Below are 25,692 nucleotides of genomic sequence, written 5' to 3'. Positions count from 1 at the left end.
CCTCAGCCCTGGGCTCAGTGCAAAATTTTCTGAACACCATGTGCCGTTCCCTGCCCAACTGCCGTGAGCACAGATGCCGCATGGCCCCGGCTGCCACCACTGCCATCGTGTGCCGAGTCCTCGGCAGCTACTGGGCTGCGGGGGATGCTATCTAGGCCTAGTGGCTCGGTGCAAATTTTGCCAACACCGCTGCCCCGCCCCTAAGCACTTCCGCCATCATGCCCCCTCAGAGCATGCGTCTCACCAACACCACAGAAAGCAAGCACAGCCCACAACAAAGAATCGCTACAGATGTCTGGACTGAAAGGAAAGGTGACTCTGACTAAATAGCAGGACACAAGCAACACACTTAGGAGACTCCCCTGTGGTGTCAGGTTCTGGTGAACAGGGGACACTGCCCTGCGGGGCACTACAGGACCTCTTCTATAGGAGGCCACTACTTTCAAGAACAGAAGACACAGCTGACTTTCCTAACACACAGAAACAGACACAGACAGGTACACAAAATGAGGAAACAGGGAAATAGGCCCCAAAGGAAAGAACAGGACAAAATCACACCAGGAGATCTAAACAAAAGAAAAATAAGTAATATGCTTGGTACAGAATGTAAAGTAATGATCATAAAGATACTCACTGAACTTCAGAAAAGGGTGGAGGACATCAGTGAGACCCTTAACAAAGAGATAAAAAATAATATATCACAGATGAAGAACTCAGTAAATGAAATTACAAATATACGAGATGAAATAAATAGTAGGCTACGGGAAGCAAAGGAATATATCAGTCACCTGGAGGAGAGTCACCTGGATCAAGCTGAACAGATGAGAGACAAATACTGCAGAATGAGAATAGACTTAGAGAACTCAGTGACTCCATCAAGTGTAATAACATTCACATTATAAGAAAAGAGTTGGGGAGCGCGAAAAACGTATTTGAAGAAATAATAGCTAAAAACTTCCCAAACCTGGAGACAGAAACAAATATTGAGATTCAGGAGGCACAGAGATCTCCCAGCAAATTCAGCCCAAGGAAGTCCACACCAAGATACATAGTAATTAAAATAGCAAATAGTGATGAAGAATTTTAAAGTTTGCGAGAGAAAAGAAGACAGTTATATGCAAGGGTAAACCATATAAGGCTATCAGTTGATTTTTTTGGCAGAAATTTTGCAAGCCAGAAGGAAGAGTCATCATGTATTCAAAGTGCTGAAAGAGAAAAATCTTCAGTGAAGAATATTCTATCCAGCAAAGCTAACATTCAGAATAGGAGAGATAAAGCATTTCCCAGACAAACAAAAGTTAAAAGCATTCGTGACCACTAAATCAGCCTCACAAGAAATGTAAAGAGGGACTCTGGGAGTGGAAAATAAAAACCATAAGTAGAGTAAGAAAAATGTGAAGCACAAAAGTAAAAAAAAAAATAATAAGTATGTCTCTAAAAATTGGTCAAGAGAAGTACAAAATTGAAGGATACAAAAGAGGACACCAAATATCTGAAACATGGAGGGGAGAGGAGTAAAGAATGACCTCAAAATTAAGCAACCATAAGTTTAATATAAACTGCTATATACAAAAGATATTATACATATCAAATGGTAGCCACAAATAGAAAAACAATAATAGACACGCAAAAAATAAAAAATAAGGAACCCAAGTATAAAAAATAACAAACATAAAACCATGAAAGAGAAGAACGGATCAGAGGAAAACTACAGAAACAACCACAAAACAAGTAACAAAATGGCAATAAATACATATCTATCAATAATTACTGTGAATGTAAATGGACTAAATGCTCCAGTGAAAAGACATAGGGAGCAGAATGGATTAAAAAAAAAAAAAGGGTCACTTGGGTGGCTCAGTCGGCTAAACAGCCAACTTCAGCTCAAGTCATGATCACACGTTCATGGGTTTGTGCCCCATGTCAGGCTTTGTGCTGACAGCTCAGAGCCTGGAGCCTGCTTCTGATTCTGTGTCTCCCTCTCTCTCTGACCCTCCCCTGCTCACACTCTGTGTGTGTCTCTTTCTCAAAAATAAATAAGCATTAAAAAAATTTTTTTAAAAACATGGGGCACCTGGGGAGCCTGGGTGGCTCAGTTGGTTAAGCGTCCAACCTCGGCTCAGGTCATGATCTCACGGTTCGTGGGTTCAAGCCCCGCATCGGGCTCTGTGCTGACTGCCGGCTCAGAGCCTGGAGCCTGTTTCAGATTCTGTGTCTCCCTCTCTCTCTGACCCTCCCCTGCTCACGCTGTCTCTCTCTCTCTCTCTCTCTCTCTCTCTGTCAGAAATAAATAAAACATTAAAAAAATATTTAATTAAAAAAAAAAACAACACAAGACCCACCTATATGCTGCCCACAAGAGACTCATTTTAGACCTAAAGACACCTGCAGATTAAAAGTGAAGGGATGGAGAAACATTTGTCATGCTAATGGATGTCAAAAAAAAGCTAGAGAAGCAATACTTATATTGGACAAAATAGACTTTAAAACAAAGATTGTAACAAGAAAACAAATAAATAAAGTAAAGCAAAGACTGTAACTAGAGACAAAAAGGATAATATATAATCATAATGGAGACAACCCAAGAAGGTATAACAATTATAAATATGTATATACGCAACATGAAAGCATCCAAATACATAAAACAGTTAATAAAAAACATAAAGGAACCAACCAATGATAATATAATAATAATAGGGGCCTTTAACACCCATTTAAATCAAAGGACAGATCATCCAAACACAAAATCCACAAGGCTACAGTGGCTTTGAATAACACACTGGACGAGACATTTTAGCAGCCATGTTCAGAACATTTCATCGTAAAACAGCGAATACACATTTGAATTCGAATTACAGAGAATTCACAAGGGCACATGGAACATTCTCCGAATAGATGACATCTCGGCCCACAAAACAAGCCTCAACAAATTCAAGAAGATCTAAGTCATACCATGCATCTTTTCTTCTCACAATGCTATAAAACTGGCAGTCAACCACAGGAAAAACTCTGGAAAGACCACAAATACATGCAGGTTACACAATATACAACTAAACAATGAATGGGTCAACCAGGAAATAAAAGAATAAATAACAATTATATGGAAACAAATGAAAATGAAAATGCAACCGTCCAAAACCTTTGGGATGCAGCAAAAGCAGTTCTAAGAGGGACGTTTATGGCAACACAGGCATATCTCAAGAAGCAAGAAGATCTCAAATAAACAACCTAACTTAACACAAAAAAGAGCTAGAAAAAGAGCAACAAACAAAACTCAAAACCAGCAGAAAGAAGAAAATAATAAAAATTAGAGCAGAATTGATGATATAGAAACTAAAAAACAGATCAACAAAACCAGGAGCTGGTTGTTTAAAAAGATCAGCAAAATTGATAAACCTCTAGCCAGACTCATGGAAAGAAAGAAAGAAAGAAAGAAAGAAAGAAAGAAAGAAAGAAAGAAAGAAAGAAGGAAGGAAGGAAGGAAGGAAGGAAGGAAGGAAGGAAGGAAGGAAGGAAGGAAGAGAAGGGAAGAAAGAAAAAGAAAGATTAGAAAGAGGATTCAAATAAACAAAATCACAAATTAGAGAGGAGAAATAACAACCAACACCACAGAAATACAAAGAATTGTAAGAGAATATCATGAAAAACTATATGCCAACAAATTAGACAACCCAGAATAAATGGTAAATTCCTAGAAACATATAACCTACCAAAACTGAAGCAGGAAGAAACAGAAATTTGAACAGACCAATGACCAGCAAGGAGACTGATTCAGTAATCAAAACATTCTCAACAGACAAAACTCCAGGACCAGATGGCTTCACAGGTGAATTCTACCAAACATTTAAAGAAAAGTTAATACCTATTCTACTCAAACTTTTCCAAAAAAGAGAAGGAAAATACTGAAAGTCATTCTATGAAACAAATATCACCCTGTTGCCAAGATCAGATAAAGATACCAGAAAAAAAGAGAATTACAGGCCTCTATCTCTGATGAATATAGATGCAAAAATCCTCAACCAAACACTAGCAAACAGAGTCCAACAATATACTTTTCAAAACCCTCACCACAATCAAGTGAGATTTATTCTCAGGATACAGGTGTGGTTGAATATTCTCAAATCAATCAACATGATACATCACATCAATAAGAGAAAGGATAAAAATCATATGATCATCTCAATAGATGCAGAAAAACATTTGACAAAATACAACATCCATTCCTGATTAAAGCCCTCAACAAAGTAGGTTTAAAGGGAACATACCTCACATTAATAAAGGCCATATATGAAAAAACCACAATGAACATCATACTCAATGGGGAAAATTTGAAAGCTTTCCCCCTAAAGTCAAGAATAAGACAAGAATGTCCACTCACCACTTTTATTCAACATAGTATTGCAAGTCTGAACCACGGCAATCAAACAACAAAAAGAAATGAAAGGCATCTAAGTCTGTAAGGAAGAAGTAAAACTTCTATTTGCATATGACATGATACTATATATAGAAAACCCTAAAGACTCCACGAAAAAGCTGTTAGAACTGATAAACAAATTTAGTAAAATCACAGGATACAAATCAATGTGCAAAAATCTGTTAAATTTCTATACACCAATACTGAAGCAACAGAAGAGAAATTAAGAAAATAATCTCATTTGCAATTGCCCCCAAAATAAGATACCTGGGAATAAACCTAACCAAAGGAGGAAAACACCTATATTCTGAAAACTATTTAAAAAAAAACTGATAAAAGAAATTGAAGAAGACACAAATAAATGGAAAGATATTCCATGCTCATGGGTTGGAAGAATAAATATCGTCAAAATGTCTACACTACCCAAAGCAATCTACACATTTAATGCAATCCCTATCACAGTACCAACAGCATTTTTCACCAAGTTAGAACAAATAATCCTGAAACATGTATGGAACAGCATAAGACCCCTGATAGCTAAAGCAATCTTGAAAAAGAAAAGCAAAGCAGGAGGCATCACAATCCCAGACCTCAAGTTTTATTGCAAAGCTGTAGTAATCAAAACAGTATGGCACTGGCACAAAAATGGACACATAGATCAATGGAACACAACAGAAAGCCCATAAATAAACCCACAACTATGTAGTCAATTAATCTTCAACAAATCAGGACAGAATATCCAAAGGAAAAAGATATAGTCTCTTCAACAAGTGGTGTTAGGAAAACTGGACAGCAATATGCAAAAGAATGAAACTGGACCACTTTCTTACACCATATACAAAAACAAAGTCAAAATGGATGAAAGACCAAAATGTGAGACCTGAAACCATAAAAATCCTAGAAGAGAATACAAGTAGTAACTTTGACATCACCTGTAGCAACATTTTCTAAATATGTCTCCTGAGGCAAGGGAAACAAAAGCAAAAGTAAGATATTGGGACTACATCAAAATAAAAGGCTTCACCACAGCAAAGAAAATAACAAAACTAAAAGGCAACCTATGAAATGGAAGAAGGTATTAGCAAATGACATATCTGATAAAGGGTTAGTATCCAAAATATATAAAGAACTTATAAAACTCAACACCCATAAAACAAATAACCAATAAAAAATGGGCAGAAGACATGAACAGACATTTCTCCAAAGAAGATATACAGATGGCTAATAGACACATGAAAAGATGCTCAATATCACTCATCATCAGGGAAATGCAAGTCAAAATAACAATCAGCTATCATCTAACACCTGTCAGAATGACTGAACTCAACAACGCAATACACAACAGGTGTTAGTGAGGATGTGGAGAAAAAGGGACCCTCTTGCACTGTTAAGGGGAATGTAAACTGGTGCAGCCACTGTGGAAAACAGTATGGAGGCTCCTCATAAAGCCAAAAATAGAACTACCTAATGATCCAGCAACTGTACTACTGAGTACCCCAAAAAATACAAGAACACTAATTAAAAAGGATACATGCAACCTTATGTTTGTTTATAGCAGCATTATTTATAATAGCCAAGATATGGAAGCATCTCAAGTGTTCATCAACTGATGAATGGATAAAGAAGATGTGGTATGTATATACAACAGAATATCATCCGGATAAAAAAAAAAAAAAATGAATGAAATCTTGCCATTAGCAACAACATGGATGGAGCTAGGGGGTATAATGCTAAGCTAAATAAGTCATTCAGAGACAGACAAATACCGTACGATTTCACTCATGTGGAATTTAGGAAACAAAACAAATGAGCAAAAAAGAGAGAGAGACAAACCAAGAAACAGGCTCTTAACCATAGAGAACAAACTGAAGGTTGCTGGATTGGAGGTGGGCAGGGAATGGGCGATATGGGTGATGGGGTTAAGGAGCTCATTTGTGATGAGCTCCGGGCAACATGGTAGTGTTGAATCACTATATCATACACCTGAAACTCATATAACTAAGATAACACTTTATGTTAGCTAAACTGGAATTAAAATTTTAAACAAAGAATATCTTCATCAAAACTAGGAACAGTTTCTACAGAAATTATCAATTAACTCTTGCATACCATCTTCAAATTTCTACTAATGCAAAATGAATTTTGTAATATGTTGTACCTCTTTTAAGACTGGAGAAATCAAGTCACAAAGAGCTCTTGCTATTTTTAATGTATGTTTATTTATTTGTTTGTTTGTTTGTTTTGAGAGAAAGAGAGCACACGTGAGCAGGGGAGGGACAGAGGTTGGGGGGAATTTCAAACAGGCTCTGCATAATTACTGCGGAGCCTAATGCAGGGCTCAATCCCAAGAACCGTGAGATCACGTCCTAAGCCAAAATCAAGAGTCGGTGGCTTAACCAACCTGAACTGTTACTATTTTTGAGATCTCACAGCCTCTGCCAGAAATAGAAAGAAGGGTTTGCAATGGCCAATCTTCTCTTCGTACCTGGAGCACAGTAGCTTCAGGAATGCCTTATATTTCACTTCATCAGAGTCTATCTCTGCTAAGAGAAAACAAATAAATAGTGCACGTATTGACAATATAAATGACCTCAACAAGAAAACTATAGACAGGGCCAACATGTGTTAAAGCACAGAGTTTATCAGGATTAGGAACTGATTCATCAGTTTAATTTCTCAGTAACTGGATTAGTGTCTGTCCTCTAAATAAATCTGCTTCTTGGATACCTGTGTTCTGCTCGGTTACAGATAAAACATGTTTAATAAGGAAATGAATGAAGGATTGCTTCTTTCAGATAAAATAGTGAAAAAGTCCTAAGGCAGGAAAACCCAGGAATACTAAGAAGCAAAGTTTAATAACTCAACTTTATATAGCTGTACTCAATGGAAAAAATACAATTTAGTAAAATTCAATAAATAATTCTTTTAAATTAAATTATTTGTTGAAATTAAGCTGTGCTCTGGGTTTTTAAATCAAAATGAATATACTATGGTAATTGAGGATATGAGAAAAAATAAATTAACACTACTTGGAACATAGTTAATGTGTCTGAATTGATGCCAATACCTGTTTGTGAGGGAATAATATTCTAGTAGATGAAAGTTGCAAATTATGTTTTAATAGGTTCATATAAAATGATAGGCAAATTGTAATACTCATTTTCTTCTGAATACTTCAATTTGCACTGTTTTCCTCCAATAATTTCTGCTTCAATGATTGTATATTGATCTTCACTATGTATTACTTTTCCTTAAATTAAATACTCTATTTGTAAGTTGCAGGGGAGGTGGGGGACTCACAAGAAGAACTAATCCAAATTCTCGTGAAACCACCTGATCTTTCATCAGTATGGCACTTCATATTCAGAAATAAAATTCCAGTGATTTTCTTGCCTTGAATATTCAGGAATTGGCTATCCAATTCATTTGTATTTATTCATCTTGCTTTTCCTTCATATTTGATCTTTGTTTCTGCCTTGAGTCATTTCACAGCTAATTAATTTCTCTACCTCCCAAATGAGAGAAAGACAAAATAATGTAAGCTATTCTAGTAGTGTTGAAGGAGAAAAAAATAGAAAGGGACTACACAGTTGTTCCAAATGTCTTTGCCAACTGACCCCAGGTCCACCCCCTTCCTTCCATACTGCCCCGGTATGAAAAACTTTTGACATGTGGCTCTACCTCTGCCCTACTCAGAGATAAGCCAATTCTGCCAAGCCTGGCTGTATATGTGGGAATAAACACACCAGCACCATGCCTGTGAGATTACCAATAGTCTTGCTTCTCTAATACAAAAAGCCTTGGATATAGCATGCTTACTGAGAACTTCCTCCATTCCCTCCAAATCAATTTCTTCTAAAGAATACAGCTCTGGGGTGCCTGGGTAGCTCAGTGGGTTAAGTGTCTGACTCTCAATTTCAGCTCAGATCATGACCTAACAGTTTGTCAGATTGAGCCCCGTCTTAGGCTCTGTGCTGAAAGTGGATCCTACTTGGGATTCTCTCTCTCTCTCTCTCTCTCTCTCTCTCTCTCTCTCTCTCTCTCCCCTCCTCCCCTCAAAATAAATAAATTTTTAAAAAGAGAAAGAGAATACAATTCTGCCTTCTTTTCCCAATTGACAATCTGTCTTCCTTGAAAAGTCTAGAGTCATCCTCACTCTTGCCCTCATGTGGCTAGATTTCAACAACACACCAGATAGCTCCCTTTTGCCTGCTCCCTTCTCCCAGGGACAAGAATTGGAGCCTGTAACATCACTGACTCAAGGAAGAAATACCCGTGGGAAATCTGCTAGTACCACCCACTTATTACAAGCCACCACCTAGAGATCCCAATAAATCTGCCCTATGGAACACCATAACTAGCTAGAATACTGTTCTCTTCAGCACTGCCATCGTGGATAATGTTTTGGAGACTTAGTCACTTCGTTGAAGGCAACTCAGCCTTCAATTTGTCCTTTTAAATATCCCCTGCCCTTTCTTAGTTCTCTCTGTTCCCCTCACCAGTCAACATTCAAAATCCTATAACACTTTATATAATTTAGGTTAATTTAATTTCATCTTGTCACTGTTTCTTATTCTAAATAATCAAAATTTGTCAGCAATTATAGTAATAGCCCTGAATTGATGTTATGTTTCTCTATAGTAAGTTTCTTTTTAGCAAGGTTGATAAAATATGCAATAAAACTGGTACAAAATATTGATCCATCTTCTCTATGAGTCTCTATATGCTTTGACTAATATAAAGAGGCCTGGAGGGTTACCAGCTAAAAGAATTAGCCATACATTGATATTTTAGTTGGCCTTGTGCTAAGGAAATTGGGAATTCCCCCCAAATGCATAAAGTTACTGTTTTAATCATTGCTGCATCCCCAAGACCTATCATAGTACATTACCATAACAGATTTCTAAAACATTAGGTAAATAAATAAGTGAATGGATGAAGATAGTATCTCATGCCTAAAATTCAAGGTTTCAAAAATAACTTGAATAAATATAAATCATGGATGAATAGCACAAAAAATAGTAAGGCACCATCTACACAAGTATTAATAAAGATTAAAAGAAAATAAAGAATAGAATGTAGTGAAGAAGTTGGTAAAACATACATAGAGAATTTGGAACTAATCTAGACTTAAATTTTGGGCTAGGTTCATTAGCATAATGTAAGGGGAAAAGTATTCCTAGCACAGGGAACAGAACACATGAGTACCTATGGATGCATACGAGCATGGATCAAGGAGAAGAATGGCTCTTTGGAGTGAAGAATGTGCAGGAAATACAGTTAGATGGATGAACTGAAGCTAGAACATGGAGGTCATTAAAACTCAGGTGGGAAAGACTTGGAAAAGCACCAGTAAAGATTGAGTCTAGTCAATCAAGATGAGTTTTGTGCATCAAGACATCAACTTCGTCTCCATTTCACAAAGTCCATTTTGCCAAAAGATGTTGGCATGCTCTTTCCCATGCTCTGTGTTAAACATAAGACTCCAGGATAGGCAGGGGAGTACAGAATACTGAAAAGAAAGAACCACAATCAAGTACAAGACATAGTAACTTGGGCAAGGATGGTCTCAAGTGCAGGTTCCCCAAACTATCACCAAAGCATCTACTGATAAAACAAAGCATAGTTAATTACTTACCATGGTAACAGAGAATACTAGGTCAACTAGAGTCTTAGTAATGTCCTGGAGAGGGAAGGACAAAGGATATTTATTGAGATTTTGAAGTCTGGTTTAAGGCAAGTCTTTCAGTGTGGGGGCTTGATTACCATTGAGTAGGAATCACGATGTAACGACTTAGGATTAGTGGGCACAGCAATGCAAGAGTGTTGGGTGAGGGGTTCAGACTCTGATGTAAACTGTCCACAGATGCTTTCTATTAATGAGCTGATAGAAAGAACTATCTGGAAGTCCTTGGAATGAAAAAGTTATTTACAACTTGTATCTTGCTGGGAAGGAGTCTCATGAAATATTGAAGTTATGTCAAAGGCAATGGAACAATAAAGTCATGTTAATGTAGACAGTAAGCTGCAAATATGGTTTCAGTTCTCAATGCATGTGCGTGCTAAGAGCAAAGGAAGCAGAACTGAAGGAAAAGGGGCCAAGCTGTGCTAGGTAGATTCAAAAAAGTCTTAAAAGAAGAGGTGACCTCTGTGTCACAACCTGAAAAATGAGCAGGAGTTTGACCTGTGTACAAAAAGGAGAAAGAATTTAAGGGCATAATATTGTGTACAAAAAGGTCTGGAAGTGGGGCGCCTGGGTGGCTCAGTCAGTTAACCATCCGGCTTCCGCCCAGGTCATGATCTCACAGCTAATGAGTTCAAGCCCCACATCAGGATCTCTGCTGTCAGCACAGAGCCCACCTCGGATCCTCTCTCTCTCCCTTCTCTCTCTGCCCCTTCCCCACTCACATGCTTTTTCTCTTTCTCTCTCAATAATAATAATTTTTTTAAAAATTTAAGACTGATATTTATTTATTTATTTATTTATTTGAGAAAGAGAACACAGGTGAGCTGGGGAAAGAAGCAGAGGGAGGCAGAGAGTCTTAAATAGGGTCTATGCTCAATCCCATGACCCTGGGATCATGACCTGAACCAAAATCAAAAGTTGGACACTCAACTGACTGAGCCACCAAAGCACCCCAAGAATGTTTTTTTTTTTTCATTATTCCTGAGACCCCTTTTATGTGTTAAAATTACTTTAAAAACAAATATAACTTGGAGAGGCAAACTCATGCGGTTTTTTTCTAATATATGCTTTTTAAGAAAAAATTGTTAAAACAGAGAGAACCTCGCTCCCACCTGGGGAGAATGAAAGAGAAAGGAAGCATGGAGCTTCCAGCAGGATTCAGAGTTTCTCTGATACAGTGTGATAGCATTCAAATCCTCCAGGAGAAGAAACAAAATATTCTATACTACTTAAAGCCAGAGTTGAGACCATTTAGATCTCTCTCCTGCATGTCAGAGAATTTTTGGTATAAACTAACTTAGATATAAAACCAAATGGGATATGATGGCCATGCTGTATAATAGAAGAGATGGCTTTGAAAGAGATTTAATCAGAAAATAAAATTCAAAGTCAAAAGAATGCTTTGGTGCAAGGACAGCGGGAAACCAAATAGTATTTGGTGATGTCGGTCGCCTCACCTAGAAACTGCATCTGTATCCCTTTGGTGTCCTTGTCTGATCAAGGTCAAGGCACCTCCGCCCGGCCCTTCTAGGAGTTGGTCAGACCCAGGTCCTCCAGTCAGTGATGAGCACAGCTCAGCTTCAACAAGCTGCAAGCCTGCTGCTCACCCACACCTGAGAGCCCAGACAGATTCAAAACAACCAGCTAATTAAACCTGGAGCACCAAGCTATCATCATCCGAGATTCATTGGCATCCAACAAGCAGAAGAACCAGCAACGCGGCATTCAGCAACAGCTGTCACCTGCTGTAATGTTCTTTAATTATCTTAAAATCTCTAAGAACTGACAAATGGGTGACAAAATGCAATTTTCTGTGTCAGGAAGCGAGAGACAAGCCTGTGTTACTTTGATGAGAGGAAATACTGTAAAATCATCTCTCTCAGCTCTTCTTCTTGGGGAGGGGAGGCTGTTGTCACTCAATTCTCATCTGTAAACACACTCATTACAGGCCTCCTGGAGGGGCATGTTTCTTTTCTTTATAAAGATTAAATGGGAAAGGCCAGAATGGGCATCAGGCTGCGCCAAGCTGTCCCCTGGCCCAGCTACTGGCCCAGCCCCACAACGTTACTTACTTCCTCCCATGGAGATGCATTCCTGGGGTGCACCATCAGCAAAGACTGACCCGAGTTGCTCTCAAATCACAGTAGGCCTCTTGCCACAAATTTCTCCAGGTGCCTGTCCAAATTGTGACCTAATCCTTCTCAGTTGCAGTGATGTTTATTATGACCTCCATAAGGATTGCCAGTCGTCCCTAATTTCTGTTTTGGTCAATACATTCTATTGAATGTGCATGATGACATCCTTTGTTTCTTTAAGGCAAATTTCCTTCTAGCATTTCCACAGCTCTTCCAGCTTTTATAGGTGAAAAATGTTCATGAGAACACAAAATAAATTGTAGAAAGAAGGTCACTGTGTAGTAAACAGCTCTTAACATCAGCTAAAAAAACCACATCATCTATATAGAGTAGTAGGGCACTCATAAGCCAAGAGCATTGCACTACTCATGGTCACTGAAATAAAACAGAGAAAAATATGGGCTGGTTCACATTGGGTAAGAGTATAAGACAGCCCTTAGAGCTTCAGGAAAACATATATTAACAGTGTGTTACAACAGCTTGTTACATACAATTAAAACTGATTTGTGTGTTTGCAGTTTTTTTTAAGTATTTGCGAGACATACAGCATAACCAATCAGCATGCTAGTGTCTGTTACCAGACACAATCTACAAAGATCACTAAAAATTCTCAAAACATACAGTATTTATGATTTGTTCTTAAAATGTACATAAACATACTGATGCATGTAACAATGATTGCAAGCTCTGGTTATGGTTTTGAACCAATCAAACAAAGGTGTTTTTTTTTTTAAGTTTATTTATTTCTTTGAGAGGGAGAGATGGACAGAAAGAGAGCGAGAGCAAGAGCGAGAGCAAGAGAGAGAGAGAGAGAGAGAGAGAGAATCCCAAGCAGGCTCTGTTCTGTTAGCATGGAGCCCAAAGCAGGGCTTGAACTCATGAACTGTGAGGTCATTACCTTCAAAACCAAGAGGTGAATGCTCAACCAACTGAGCCACCCATATGTTGAGATTTTTAATTAGAGTAACAATAGCTCATAAGTGAACATTCCTGTCCACTAATTATAGTATAGCCACTTATGTTTTGTATTTAAATTTATTTTATGCAATCAGCACATTATTTTTTAATGTCTATTAATAGTTAAATTAGACTGTTTTTGTGATCTCTGAGATATAAGCTTTCTGGGGACAAGGCCAAGATCTGTCAAGAGGTTTGTTAGTGGTATTCTGATGTTAATATTATCAACATTTAGCATTTGATAATTTTGATAATAGAGAAAAGTCATCTGTTTTCTCCAAAGCCATGTAGTGAAATTCATTCATTTTTTTCTTTCCTATTTTCAGTCTCATTACTCATCCCATCACAGCATCTCACCTTATCACTTCAGAGCACAGGAATCTAGGCATCTTAGTGTCTAGTACATGATTAGGCCAATTATTGAAAAAGAACCTGAAATGGTCATGCCACTAATTTAATAACATGAGAGAAGATATTTATTTTCTCCAGTTGACCTCCACTGAAAACCAAGGCAGAGCATGAAGTTGATCCAGAAGAAGGTATAACACCAACAAATAAATTAATTAAAACAAAAATAAAAAATAAAAAGGGTGGAGCTATGGATTCAGAGACTTAAAAAACATGTCAACCAACTGCAATAAGGGGCAGTTTAGGTCCTTATTATTTAGGTCCTTATTATTCTGCAGCCCTAGCTGCAGAATATAAAGAAAAAAGAGGAAAAAAGAAAAAGAAAGAGAGAAAGAGAGAAAGAGAGGAAGAGAGGGAGGAAGGAAGGAAGGAAGGAAGGAAGGAAGGAAAGAAAGAAAGAAAGAAAGAAAGAAAGAAAGAAAGAAAGAAAGAAAGAAAGAAAGAAAGAAAGAAAAGGAAGAAAGAAAAGGAAGAGAGGAAGAAAGAAAGAATAGAGGGAAAGAGAGAAAGAGGGAGGAAGGAAGGGAGGGAGGGAGGAAAGGAAGGAAGAAAAGGAAAGAGGAAGGGAGGGAGGGAAAAGAAAAAAGGAAAGAAAAGCAGAGAGAAGAAAAGAAGACAGGAAAATTTATACGAGGACTAGGCATTTGATTGTATTAAGTATTGCTAACAATTTAAGCATAATAATGAAATTACTTTTATATTTTATATATACTGAAATGCTAATAAACAAAACAATATAATTTATTTAAATTTCATCCAGTAGGGAGTGGTATAAGGGTGGATTTATTTTTGAAACAATATTTATTTTGAAACAAAATTTTGAATATGTGGCTGATCACTATACTAGTCCAACCTTTTATGTGTTTGAAACTTTCATACTAAAACATCTGAAAATAAATAAAACACATGATTTGGCTTGTGATCCAGGACCACATATATTTTTATTCTAATGGGTTAATTAGATCCTATTTAGAATCGAATGTGGTTTATAGAAAATGGAGAATTTGGTACAACCTAATTAATCCACCTGTCCCTCCCATGAGAAAAGGGAATAAGGCACTCACAGCTTTCCCTAGCAGCTCCTAAGAAACTTTGAAGGCCAGGTTCTCAGCGGTCCATGGCTGTCGCAGGCAGCATCAGTGCCCCATCTTTCAAGATGCCCCAGGAGACTTCCCACTGCCTGTATCTTCAGTATGGTGCCTGAGGTATGTGTCTGCACATCTGCACGGCAGGCTAGAAGTGCCGAGGAAGTAGCAGCCCAAGGAATAGCTCCCAACAGATGTCGATCAAGAGTTGTTGTACACACACCACAGCTTCATAGCCCATCTCCCAGTCAGTTCTGAAATACGTGCTTTGCAGTTTTCCAGAGACTCCTGTGGAAATATGCCCCAGTAGCCCGTATGGCAGCTGGCCTGTGGGCTCACCCTTTATTTGGTTCCCTTCCATTCTTCCCTTCCTACCAGTTTCCACCCAGCGTCTTTTCCGCTCCCCTACGTCTCATCTCAGGGTCTGCCTTGGGGAGAACCCGAACTGAGAGAAATAAATACAAGACATGGACTATCCTTAAAAATAAATTTATTTTAAAATATCAGGGACACCTAGGTGGCTCAGTCAGTTAAGCAACTGACTTCAGCTCAGGTCATGATCTTGCAGCTCGAGAGTTCAAGTCCCCCGTAGGGCTCTGTACTGATGGCTCGGAGCCTGCTTCATATGCAGTGTCTCCCTCTCTCTCTGCCCCTCCCCTGCTTGTGCTCTCTCAAAAAAAATGAATAAACTTTTTTTTTAAACTTTTTAAAAAATATTACTATGGAGGGCAGTGCCTGGTGGCTCAGTCAGTTAATCATCCAACATTGGCTCAGGTAATGACCTCACGGTTCGTGAGTTCAAGCCCTGAGTTGAACTTTGTGCTGACAGCTTGGAGCCTGGAGTCTGCTTCAGATTTGTCTCTCTCTCTCTCTCTCTCAAAAATAAAAAATAATAACATTAAAAATTTATTTGAAAATATCACTATGGAATAACTAAGAATTACAAAAATTTTAATATGCTAACACATACTAAGTATCATAGGCCATGATATATATATATGTAATAAATACATACATTGTATATAATTTATATAGCATATATAGCATATATAATATATATAGCACACATAATGTATATATGTGTATTGTATTATGTATTTCCTTTGATATTCACAATTTATTTTATAGATAAAGAGAGATATGAAGCTGACCAAGCTCATACACATGAGTTGATATGTTGTAAATGGTGGAGTTAATAATAATATTCTTACTATTTTGTTGTTAAAATGACGTTCATAGTGATGGTTGTTTTGGGGAGAGTTTGGGGAGGGGGAGTGTGTATGCTATAATATTCTCACTTGGCAAAATATGTACGAGTCCTTTCCACTAAAATAAATATTAAAATGGGGCACCTGAGTGGCTCAGTCAATTAAGACACCTCACTCTTGATTTCGGCACAGGTTATGATCTCATAGTTCGTGAGTTCAAGCCCTGCATTGAGCTCTGCACTGACAGTGCTGAGTCTGCTTGGGATTCTCTCTTTCACCCTCTCTCTCTGCCCCTTAAATAAATAAACTTAAAAATAAATAAATAAACTTTTAAATAAATAAAAATGTTTAAATAAATAAACTTTAAAAAACAAAATAAATATGAAAATAACTGGGAAACTACTACAGTCACATCTTCTGAGAAGCAATGAATAGTCCTTTTATCCAAACTTCCCTCCCCACCATAATGATGCTAATTTTTTCTTCTGAAAAGAAACATTTTAAAAACAGAATGGAGAGGAAATGTATTCCAATAGGGATAATTCCATCACTCCAGTTTTCCTTCCTACAGAGAAGAAAGCCTTCCTGAAATTAAAGATGTGACCACTAACAGAGCACCAAAGACATCCCGAGATAACTCAAATCACCACATCACTAGAACAAAGCTGAACCTCAACCTGTATCTGGCTCTAAGATCTGCCCAGCTATCAGTCAAAAGACATTTCCATTTAAAACAGAAATACATCAAATGCAAAAGATCAGTGATACTGGGGGAACTGTTTTATAGCCTATACCAAAGGAAGTAAATGCTATTCCAAATGATGTCTGGCCCTTAGGACATGGTCATCCTGGACAGCATGAAGTAAAATGATTCATTCTAAGATCCTGCCATTGTGACAACATGGATGGAGCTAGAGGGTATTATGCTAAACAAAATAAATGAGGCAGAGAAAAACAAATACCATATGATTTCACTTATATGTGGAATCTAAGAAACAAATGAACCAATAAAAAAAAAAAAAAAAAAAAAGCAGACTTACAAATACAGAGACCAAACTGATGGTTGCCAGGGGTGGAGGGAGGATGGGAGAAATAGATGAAGGGGATTAAGAAGTATGGACTTCCAGGGGCGCCTGGGTGGCTCAGTGGGTTGAGTGTCCAACTTCGGCTCAGGTCATGATCTGACAGCTCGTGGGTTCGAGCCCCGCGTCGGGCTCTGATTCTGTATCTCCTTCTCTCTCTGACCCTCCCCTGCTCATGCTGTCTATCTCTCCCTCTCTCAGAAATAAATAAAACATTAAAAAAAAGAAGTATGGACTTCCATTTACAAAATAAAAAAGTCACAGAGATGAAATATAGGGAATATAGTCAATAATATTGTAATAACATTGTTTGGTGACAGATGGTAACTACATTTATGGTGGTGAGCACTGGATAATTTAATGAATTGTTGAATCACTATGGTGTACACCTGAAACTAATATAACACTGTATGTCAACTATACTTCAATAATAAAAACTTAAGTAAATAAATAAATTAAATTATTCATTCTTAGATGTAGTTGTTCTCTGCTCTAAGAAAACCCCAGAGGAATACTCATGTGAATGCATTTTTGTATTTGTAAAACCTGTCAGGCAGTGGATGGTAATATGTATCAAAATGTAAATATGTTTACATTTGGACTTGGAATTTCAATTCTGGGTATTAACTGAACAGAGATAACAAATATATAAATATGTATCTATAAGATTTCTTATTAAAGCAATACTCTTACCAGCACAAAACAAAAAGAAAGAACTAATATATATATTAGTTTTTATAGAGATAGATACAGATACAGATATAGACATAGATATAGATATATAATGGAATCACAGGCATCCATTGTGAAGAAGGAATGATGTTATATAGGAAAAGTATTATTTTCATCATTAGGCATGGAAAGTATATTACCAGAGAACATGGTTAGTGGAGGTTCTTTACATTCTAAAGAACTCTGCATAACAAATTGTGGATAGTTTTATCTCATCAAGTAAGATTAAGTAAGTTTTCACTTTAAATTTTGTTAATTTTATTATTTTACAAGTGTATATTTTACACCACTTTTTTTTACACTTTTACAACCAACAGAAAGTAAAGATGTTTTGAAACTATAAAAAAGCAATATAACAAAAAAGAGACTGAGGTTACCTGTAATATTACTACCCAAGGAGATTCCATCTTTGACAGAATTATTCGTCAAAAGATATCTTGACAAATTAATTGTGTTGGTGCATTTATACTTAGTCACAGATTATAGCCACCATAACCTAGGGTGCTAGGAACAGAGAAATTCAAGATTGAAGTCTTAAAGGTTATTGTCAAAAAGTGAAAAAGAATCTCCAAATTTATATCACTGCAAATATTATAAGTTGGAAAAACTTATAAATCTGCAAAACTCCCGGGGCGCCTGGGTGGCTCAGCTGGTTGAGCGTCCGACTTCGTTTGGCTCAGGTCATGATCTCACGATACGTGGCTTCAAGCTCCGCGTCAGGCTTTGTGCTGACAGCTCAGAGCCTGAAGCCTACTTAGGATTCTGTGTCTCCCTCTCTCTCTCTGCCCCTCCCCTGCTCACGCTCTGTCTATGTCTCTCAGAAATAAATAAACATTAAAAAAAAATCTGCAAAACTCCCATTTAAAGTCAATTTCTACAAGCCTATGTCCATAGTTGTTTAAAATAGCGTCCAAACGTAACTGTGACAACCCAGCTTCCTGAAGGCCCCTTTGGAGTCTACATCACAGCTGTGCATCATCAGAGAGCATTACACCTTCATACACAGCAAAGTAGCAGCACCAAAGAACAAAGATAACAGATTGGAGTCCTAAGGAAGGAGGGCAGAAGTCTTAGGCAAGATGTAGATAAGTGTCATGCCTGTTGACTTATGCTACAGCCTTCTGGTTTTTTATTCTATTAAGTCTATTTTATTATTTAACTTCCTTTTGCATAACCAAAGAAGAGATCTTGGTAAGTCTTTGGCACCCTCTTTTGGACAGTCTGATTATTTCAGAACTGAAAATTGTTTAAATGACATGGATTTCTTAGTATGTTATAGGCAAACTGAAATTAAACATGTATTATTGTTTTGAACATTTTTGTCTTTTATAATTAATAGACTTCACTTGTAGAGCAGTTTTAGCTTTGCTGAAGAACCAAGCAGATAATACAAAGATGCCGTATACTCCCTTCCCCCAGAGCTTCCTCTTTTATTAACAACTTGGAGTAGGATGATACATATGTTAAAGTTAATTAAACAATATTAGTATATTATTATTAAATAAAAATCCATCATTTACAGTAAAGTTGTACATTTCTATAGATTTTAACAAATTTCATATATCCACCAATATAGTATCATAGAGAATAGCTTCATTGCTTTGTATCTCACATCTTCATCGTTCCTCTCTTCCCTCCAACCCCTGTAACCACTGATCTTTTTTATTATTTCTGTTTTATTTTTATCTTTATTATATTTATATTTTTATGTCTCTACAGTTTTCCAGAAAGATATACAGGGGAATAGTATGTATTCTTTTCAGACTAGTTTATTTCACTTAGCAATATGCATTTAAGAGTCGTCCATATCTTTTTGTGGTTTGATAGTTCATTTTCTTTTTTTTTTAATTTTTTTTATAGTTTATTTATTTTTGAGACAGAGACAGAGGATGAGTGGGGGAGGGCCAGAGAGAGAGGGAGACACAGAATCTGAAGCAGGCTCCAGCCTCTGAGCGGTCAGCACAGAGCCCGATGCGGGGCTCTAACCCACGAACTGTGAGATCATGACCTGAGCTGAAGTCGGACACTTAACCGACTGAGCCACCCAGGCGCCTCTTGATAGTTCATTTTCTTTTGTCACTTAATAATATTCCACTGTATGGATGTACCAAAGTTTGTTTATCCATTCTCTATTGATGAACATCTTGACTGCTTCTGGCAATTAGGGATAGGACTGCTATAAGCATTTATGTTTATAGGGTTTATAAACAGCAGGGTTTATAGAAGGGTTGGGTTTTTTTAGTGTGTTAATGGATATAGGTTTTCAATTTGATTGGGTAAATACCAAGAAGTTTGCTGGTAAGACCATGCTTAGAAACTGCCCAATTATCTTCCAAAGAGGCTGTGCCATTTTTTTATTCCCACCATCAATGAATGAGAGTTCTTCTGATTCTGTATCTTCACCAGCTTCTGGTACTGTTGGATTTTAACCATGCATATTTGGGATAGAGCCTACTTTTTTTTTTTTTAATGTTTTATTTATTTCTAGGAGAGAGAGAGAGACAGCATGAGCAGGGGAGGGTCAGAGAGAGAGGGAGTCACAGACTGAAACAAGCTCCAGGCTCTGAGCTGGCAGTCAGCACAGAGCCCGACGCGGGGCCCGAACCCACGAACCGCGAGATCATGACCTAAGCGAAAGTCGGACGCTTAACCGACTAAGCCACCCAGGCGCCCCGGGATAGAGCCTACTTAGCCATGATGCATAATCCTATTTGCTGTTAGATTCAATTTGCTAATATTTTATTGAGGACTTTTTGCATGTATGTCCAGAAGAGATGTGGGTCTGTTGTTACCCATTTGTTTTATAATGTTTTTATCTGGTTTGGGGGATTAGTGTAATTCTAGCCTCATAAGATGTGTTGGAAAGTGTTCTCTTTGCTTCTCTTTTCTGGAAGTGGTTGTAGACAACTGATGTCATTTCTTCCTTAAATGTTTAGTAAAATTCACCACTGGATTCATATAGAGCTGGTACTTTCAGCTTTGGAATTTTATTAAATAGTGATTCAAAATTGTTAATGGATACCACCCTATTCCAATTATCTGGCTCTTTTTGTTCGAGTTTTGGTAGTTTTGTCCAACTGGTCCATTTTATCTAAATTACCAAACTTGTGGCATAGCCTTGTATACAAACTCCTTTATTATCCTGTTATTGTCTATGAGATGAGTAATGATCAGTTCTATCAGTATTTTACTTCATGTATTTTGATGTTGTGTCGTCCGAAACATGTATATTTAAAATTTTTTTTAACATTTATTTATTTTTGAGAGACAGAGACAGAGTATGAGTGGGGAAGGGGCAGAGAGAAGGGAGACCCAAATCTGAAACAGGCTCCAGGCTCTAAGCTTTCAGCACAGAGCCAGACGCAGGGCTCGAACTCCCGAACCGTGAGATCATGACCTGAGCCAAATGGATGTATAAACAACTGAGCCACTCAGGCTCCCCAGGAACATGCATATTAAGGATTGTTCTGACTTCTTAGTGAATCGACCCTGTTTTCACTATGTAATACCTGTCTTTAACCCTGACAATTCTTCTTGTTCTGAAGCCTGCTTTGCCTAAAACATAGTTGCTCCAGTTCTGTTTTGATTGATGTTAGCATGATAGAACTTTCTACATCCCATCCCTCTTTATCTATCTGTGTCCCTATATTTAAAATGGCTTTTTTAAGGTTACCTGGGAGGCTCAGTTGGTTGAACGTCTGACTTTGGCTCAGGACATTATCTCACTGTTCCTGAGTTTGAGCCCTGCATGAGTCTTACTACTCTCAGCACACAGCCCGCTTCAGATCTTCTGTTTCCCTCTCTCTCTGGCCCTCCCCTGCTCATTTGTAAATAAAATAGCTTATTTACAGAAAATATATAGCTGGGCCTTGTTTTCTTTTCCACTTTGACAGTCTTTGTCTTTTAATTGGTATATTTAGACCATTCACATTTTAAAAAATTTTTTTGTAATGTTTATTTTTGAGAGAGACAAAGAGACAGAGCACAAGTTGGGGAGGGGCAGAGAGAGAGAGAGAGGGAGACATAGAATGAGAAAGAAGCAGGCTCCAGGCTCCAATCTGTCAGAAAAGAGCCCTACACGGGGCTCAAACCCACAAACCATGAGATCATGACCTGAGCCAAAGTCGACACTTAACCTACTGAGCCACGCAGGCACCCCTCGACCATTTACATTTAAAGTTATGATTGATAGAGTTGGATTAAAATCTACCATATTTGTAACTGTTTTCTATTTGTTGCCCTTCTTTCATTCCTTTGCTTTAATCTCCCCTCTTTTTCTGCCTATCTGGTTTTAAGTGAGTATTTTATATTATTCCATTTTCTCTGTCCTCTAGCATATCAATTACACCCCTTTTTAAAATTATTTTCCTAGCTGCTGTCAAATTTGCAATTTATTTACAACTAATTGAAATTCACTTTTAAATCACACTATACCCCATCATGGGTACTACAGGTATCTTATAACAGAATAGCCCCAATTTCTTCCTCCCATCTTTGGTAACATTGATGTCAATTATTTCACTTATAATCTCTACCTAATATCATCCAATACATTGTTTTCTATTGCTTGAACAGATAGTTATCTATTATATCAATTAATAATAATAATATCATGGGGCATCTGGATGGCTCAGTAAGTTAAAGGTCGGACTCTTGATTTTGGTTCAGGTTATGAACTCACAATTTGTGAGATCGAGCCCCACTATGCTGTCAGCATAGAGCCTGCTTGGGATTCTCCCTCTCTCTCTCTCTCTCTCCCCCTTCTCTTCTACTTGTGCTCTCTCTCTCAAAATAAATATTTTAAAAATAATAAAAATGTATTTTTCACCTTCATATATTCCTTCTTTGATCCTTTTCCCTTCTTTATGTATATCTGAGTTTCTGACCTATATCATTTTCCTTCTCTGAAGAACTTTTGATATTTCTTGTAAGACATGTCTACTATAAACAATTTTCTTCAGTTTTCTTTGAGAAAGTAGTTTTTATTGCTCTTTTACTTTTGAAGAATGATTTCTCTGGATAGAGTTCTAGGTTGTTGGGTCTTTTTTAAACAAAAAACACTTTAAACATTTCACTACACTCTCTTGTTTGTCTGGTTTCGGACAAAGACTCCAATATAATTCTTACAGAGGTCCCTCTGTAGAGAAGTCCCCCCACCCTCCTGACTTTTTTCTCTGTCTTTGGTTTTCTGTCATTTGAATATAATCTGCATAGGTGTAGTTTTTTGGTGTTTATCTTGCTTGGTGTTATCTGAGCTTCTTGGTTCTGTTACTTGGAACCAAGTAATTAATTTGGAAAATTCTCAGCATTGTTACTTTAAATATTTCCTCTGCTCCTTCTAAAGTTATTTCCATTATGTCTGTGTTACACCTTTTGTAACAGGCTGTCTGTCCTACAGCCCTTGGATATTCTGCTCCATTTTTTCATTCTTTTTTCAGTTTGGGAAGAGGGAGTATAGTGTTTGCTTTGACAGTACCCTACTCATTTTTTATGAAGAAAATTTGATTCATAGGTTTCGAGTTCATATTCCTAACCCCCAGTATCTCAGAATGTGACTCTGTTTGGAGAAGGGTCTTTAAAGAGTTAATTAAATTAAAATGAGGGGCGCCTGGGTGGCTCAGTCAGTTGAGCATCTAACTTCGACTCAGGTCATGATCTCACAGTTTGTGGGTTCGAGCCCCGCATCAGGCTCTGTGCTGACAGCTAGATCAGAGTCTGGAGCCTACTTTGAATTCTGTGTCTCCCTCTCTCTCTGACCATTCCCTGTTCTCTCTCTCTCTCTCTCTCTCTCTCTCAAAAATAAATAAAAAACATTTAAAAATTTTTTAATAAATAAATAAAAAATAAAATGAGGTCACCGTCATGGGTCCTAATCCAGTATAACTGGTTCCTTACAAGAAGAAATTAGGACATAGTTACAGAGGGAAAGCAATGTGAAGTCACAGGGGGAAGACACTCATGTACAAGCCAAGAAGAGAAGCCTTGGAAGAAACCAACCATGAAGACACATTGATCTCAGATTTTTCGCTCCAGAATTGTGAGAAAATAAATTTCTGTTGTTTAAGCCATCCTATCTGTGGTACTTTTATGGCAGCCCTAGCAAACTAATACAAACACCAATCAGAGGATGTGCCTGAGGACACTCAAAACAAGGTTTTCCTGGGGCGCCTGGGTGGCTTAGTCGGTTAAGTGTCCGACTTTCTCTTAGGTGATGATCTCGCGGTTCGTGGGTTCGAGCCCCACGTCGGGCTCTGTGCTGACTGCCAGCTCAGAGCCTGGAGCCTGTTTCAGTCTGTGATTCCCTCTCTCTCTGACCCTCCCCTGCTCACGCTGTCTCTCTCTCTCCTAGAAATAAAAAATTCAAAAAAAAAAAGTTTTTCCAATGTATATTCATGTAACTACATTGCAGAAACAAACTTTTATTTTGAAACCATTTGTATTCTCTTTGGCTATGTAGAAATAAACAGGGAAAGTAATGAGAAGCAGGGAGAAAAAATTAGACAGAAATGTGCCTGCCATCATACAGATTTCACATACCTCAAACTGCTGGCTGCTTCTTGGAGACCGGAAATTTTCATAATCCCGAAATAATACCAAGATCAAAGCCAAGTCCATGAGAAGAGCCGAGGGGCTATGCATAGGCCTTATAGTATCTCAACATTTTTAGTCTCACAGGGACTGCCCACATACCCAAGCAAAAAGAAAAATCATGTATAGAAGACTGGGTGATGAGGGGTGCCTGGGTGGTGCAGTCAGTTAGGTGTCCGACTTCAGCCTAAGTAATGATCTCACGGTTCACGAGTTCAAATCCCGTATTGGACTCTGTGCTGAAAGCTCAGAGCCTGGAGCCTGCTTCAGATTCTGTGTCTCCCTCCCTCTCTGCCTCACCTGTGCTCATGCTCTGTCTCTCTCTGTCTCTCTCTCCCGTTCTCTCTCTCAAAAATAAATAATAAAGGCAAAGAGGAAGTCAAACTATCACTTTTTGCAGACGACATGATACTCTACATAGAAAACCCAACAGACTCCACCAGAAGCCTACTGGAACTGATCCAAGAATTTAGCCAAGTTGCAGGGTACAAAATCAATGTACAGAAATCGGTTGCATTTCTATACACCAACAATGAAGCAACAGAAAGAGAAATCAAGAAGCTGATCCCATTCACAATTGCACAAAAAAACCATAAAATACCTAGGAAAAAACGTAACCAAGGATACAAAAGATCTGTATGATGAAAACTACAGAAAACTTATGAAGGAAATTGAAGAAGACACAAGGAAATGGAAAAACATTCCATGCTCATGGGTCAGAAGAGTAAATAGTGCTAAAATGCCATTACTACCCAAAGCAATCTACACATTCAATGCAATCCCAATCAAAATGGCACCAGCATTCTTCTCAAAACTAGAACAAACTATTCTAAAATTTGTATGGAACCACAAAAGACCCCGAATAGCCAAAGTAATACTGAAAATAAAACCAAAATTGGAGGCATCACCATCCCAGACTTTAGCCTCTACTACAAAGCTGTCATCATCAAGACAGTATGGTATTGCCACAAAAACAGACACATAGACCAATGGAATAGAATTGAGAACTCAGAAGTGGACCCAAAAATATACAGCCAACTGATATTTGACAAAGCAGGAAAGACTATCCAATGGAAAAAAAGACAGCCTCTTTAACAGATGGTGTTGGGAGAACTGGACAGCAACATGCAGAAGAATGAAACTAGATCAATTTCTCACACCATGCACAAAAATAAACTCAAAATGGATAAAGGACCTGAATGTGAGACAGGAAACCATCAAAACCCTAGAGGAGAAAGCAGGAAACAACCTCTTTGACCTCCACCGCAGCAACTTCTTACTTGACTCATCCCCCAAAGCAAAGGAATCAAGAGCAAAAATAAACGATTGGGACCTCATCAAGATTAAAAGCTTCTGCATGGCAAAGGAAACAACCCACAAAACTAATAGGCAACCAA

The 25,692-nt window shown here is 37.8% G+C and overlaps 1 protein-coding gene across 1 annotated transcript in view; it reads left to right on the top strand.

Moving 5' to 3' along the window:
* The first annotated feature begins 218 nt into the window (after window positions 1-218).
* DUXB (double homeobox B) overlaps window positions 219-25,692 on the top strand; it is a 66,726-nt gene continuing 41,252 nt past the window's right edge. The window contains 1 exon segment of the mRNA XM_039256427.1: window positions 219-312. Coding sequence (XP_039112358.1) covers window positions 219-312 — 94 coding nt within the window.

This window comes from Hyaena hyaena, unplaced genomic scaffold (genome assembly GCF_003009895.1).
Source record: "Hyaena hyaena isolate Hyena2069 unplaced genomic scaffold, ASM300989v1 scaffold_584, whole genome shotgun sequence".
Classification (NCBI taxonomy): Eukaryota; Metazoa; Chordata; class Mammalia; order Carnivora; family Hyaenidae; genus Hyaena; species Hyaena hyaena.
Note: the sequence above shows the minus strand (reverse complement) of the source record. Positions and strands in the feature narration are given on the sequence as shown.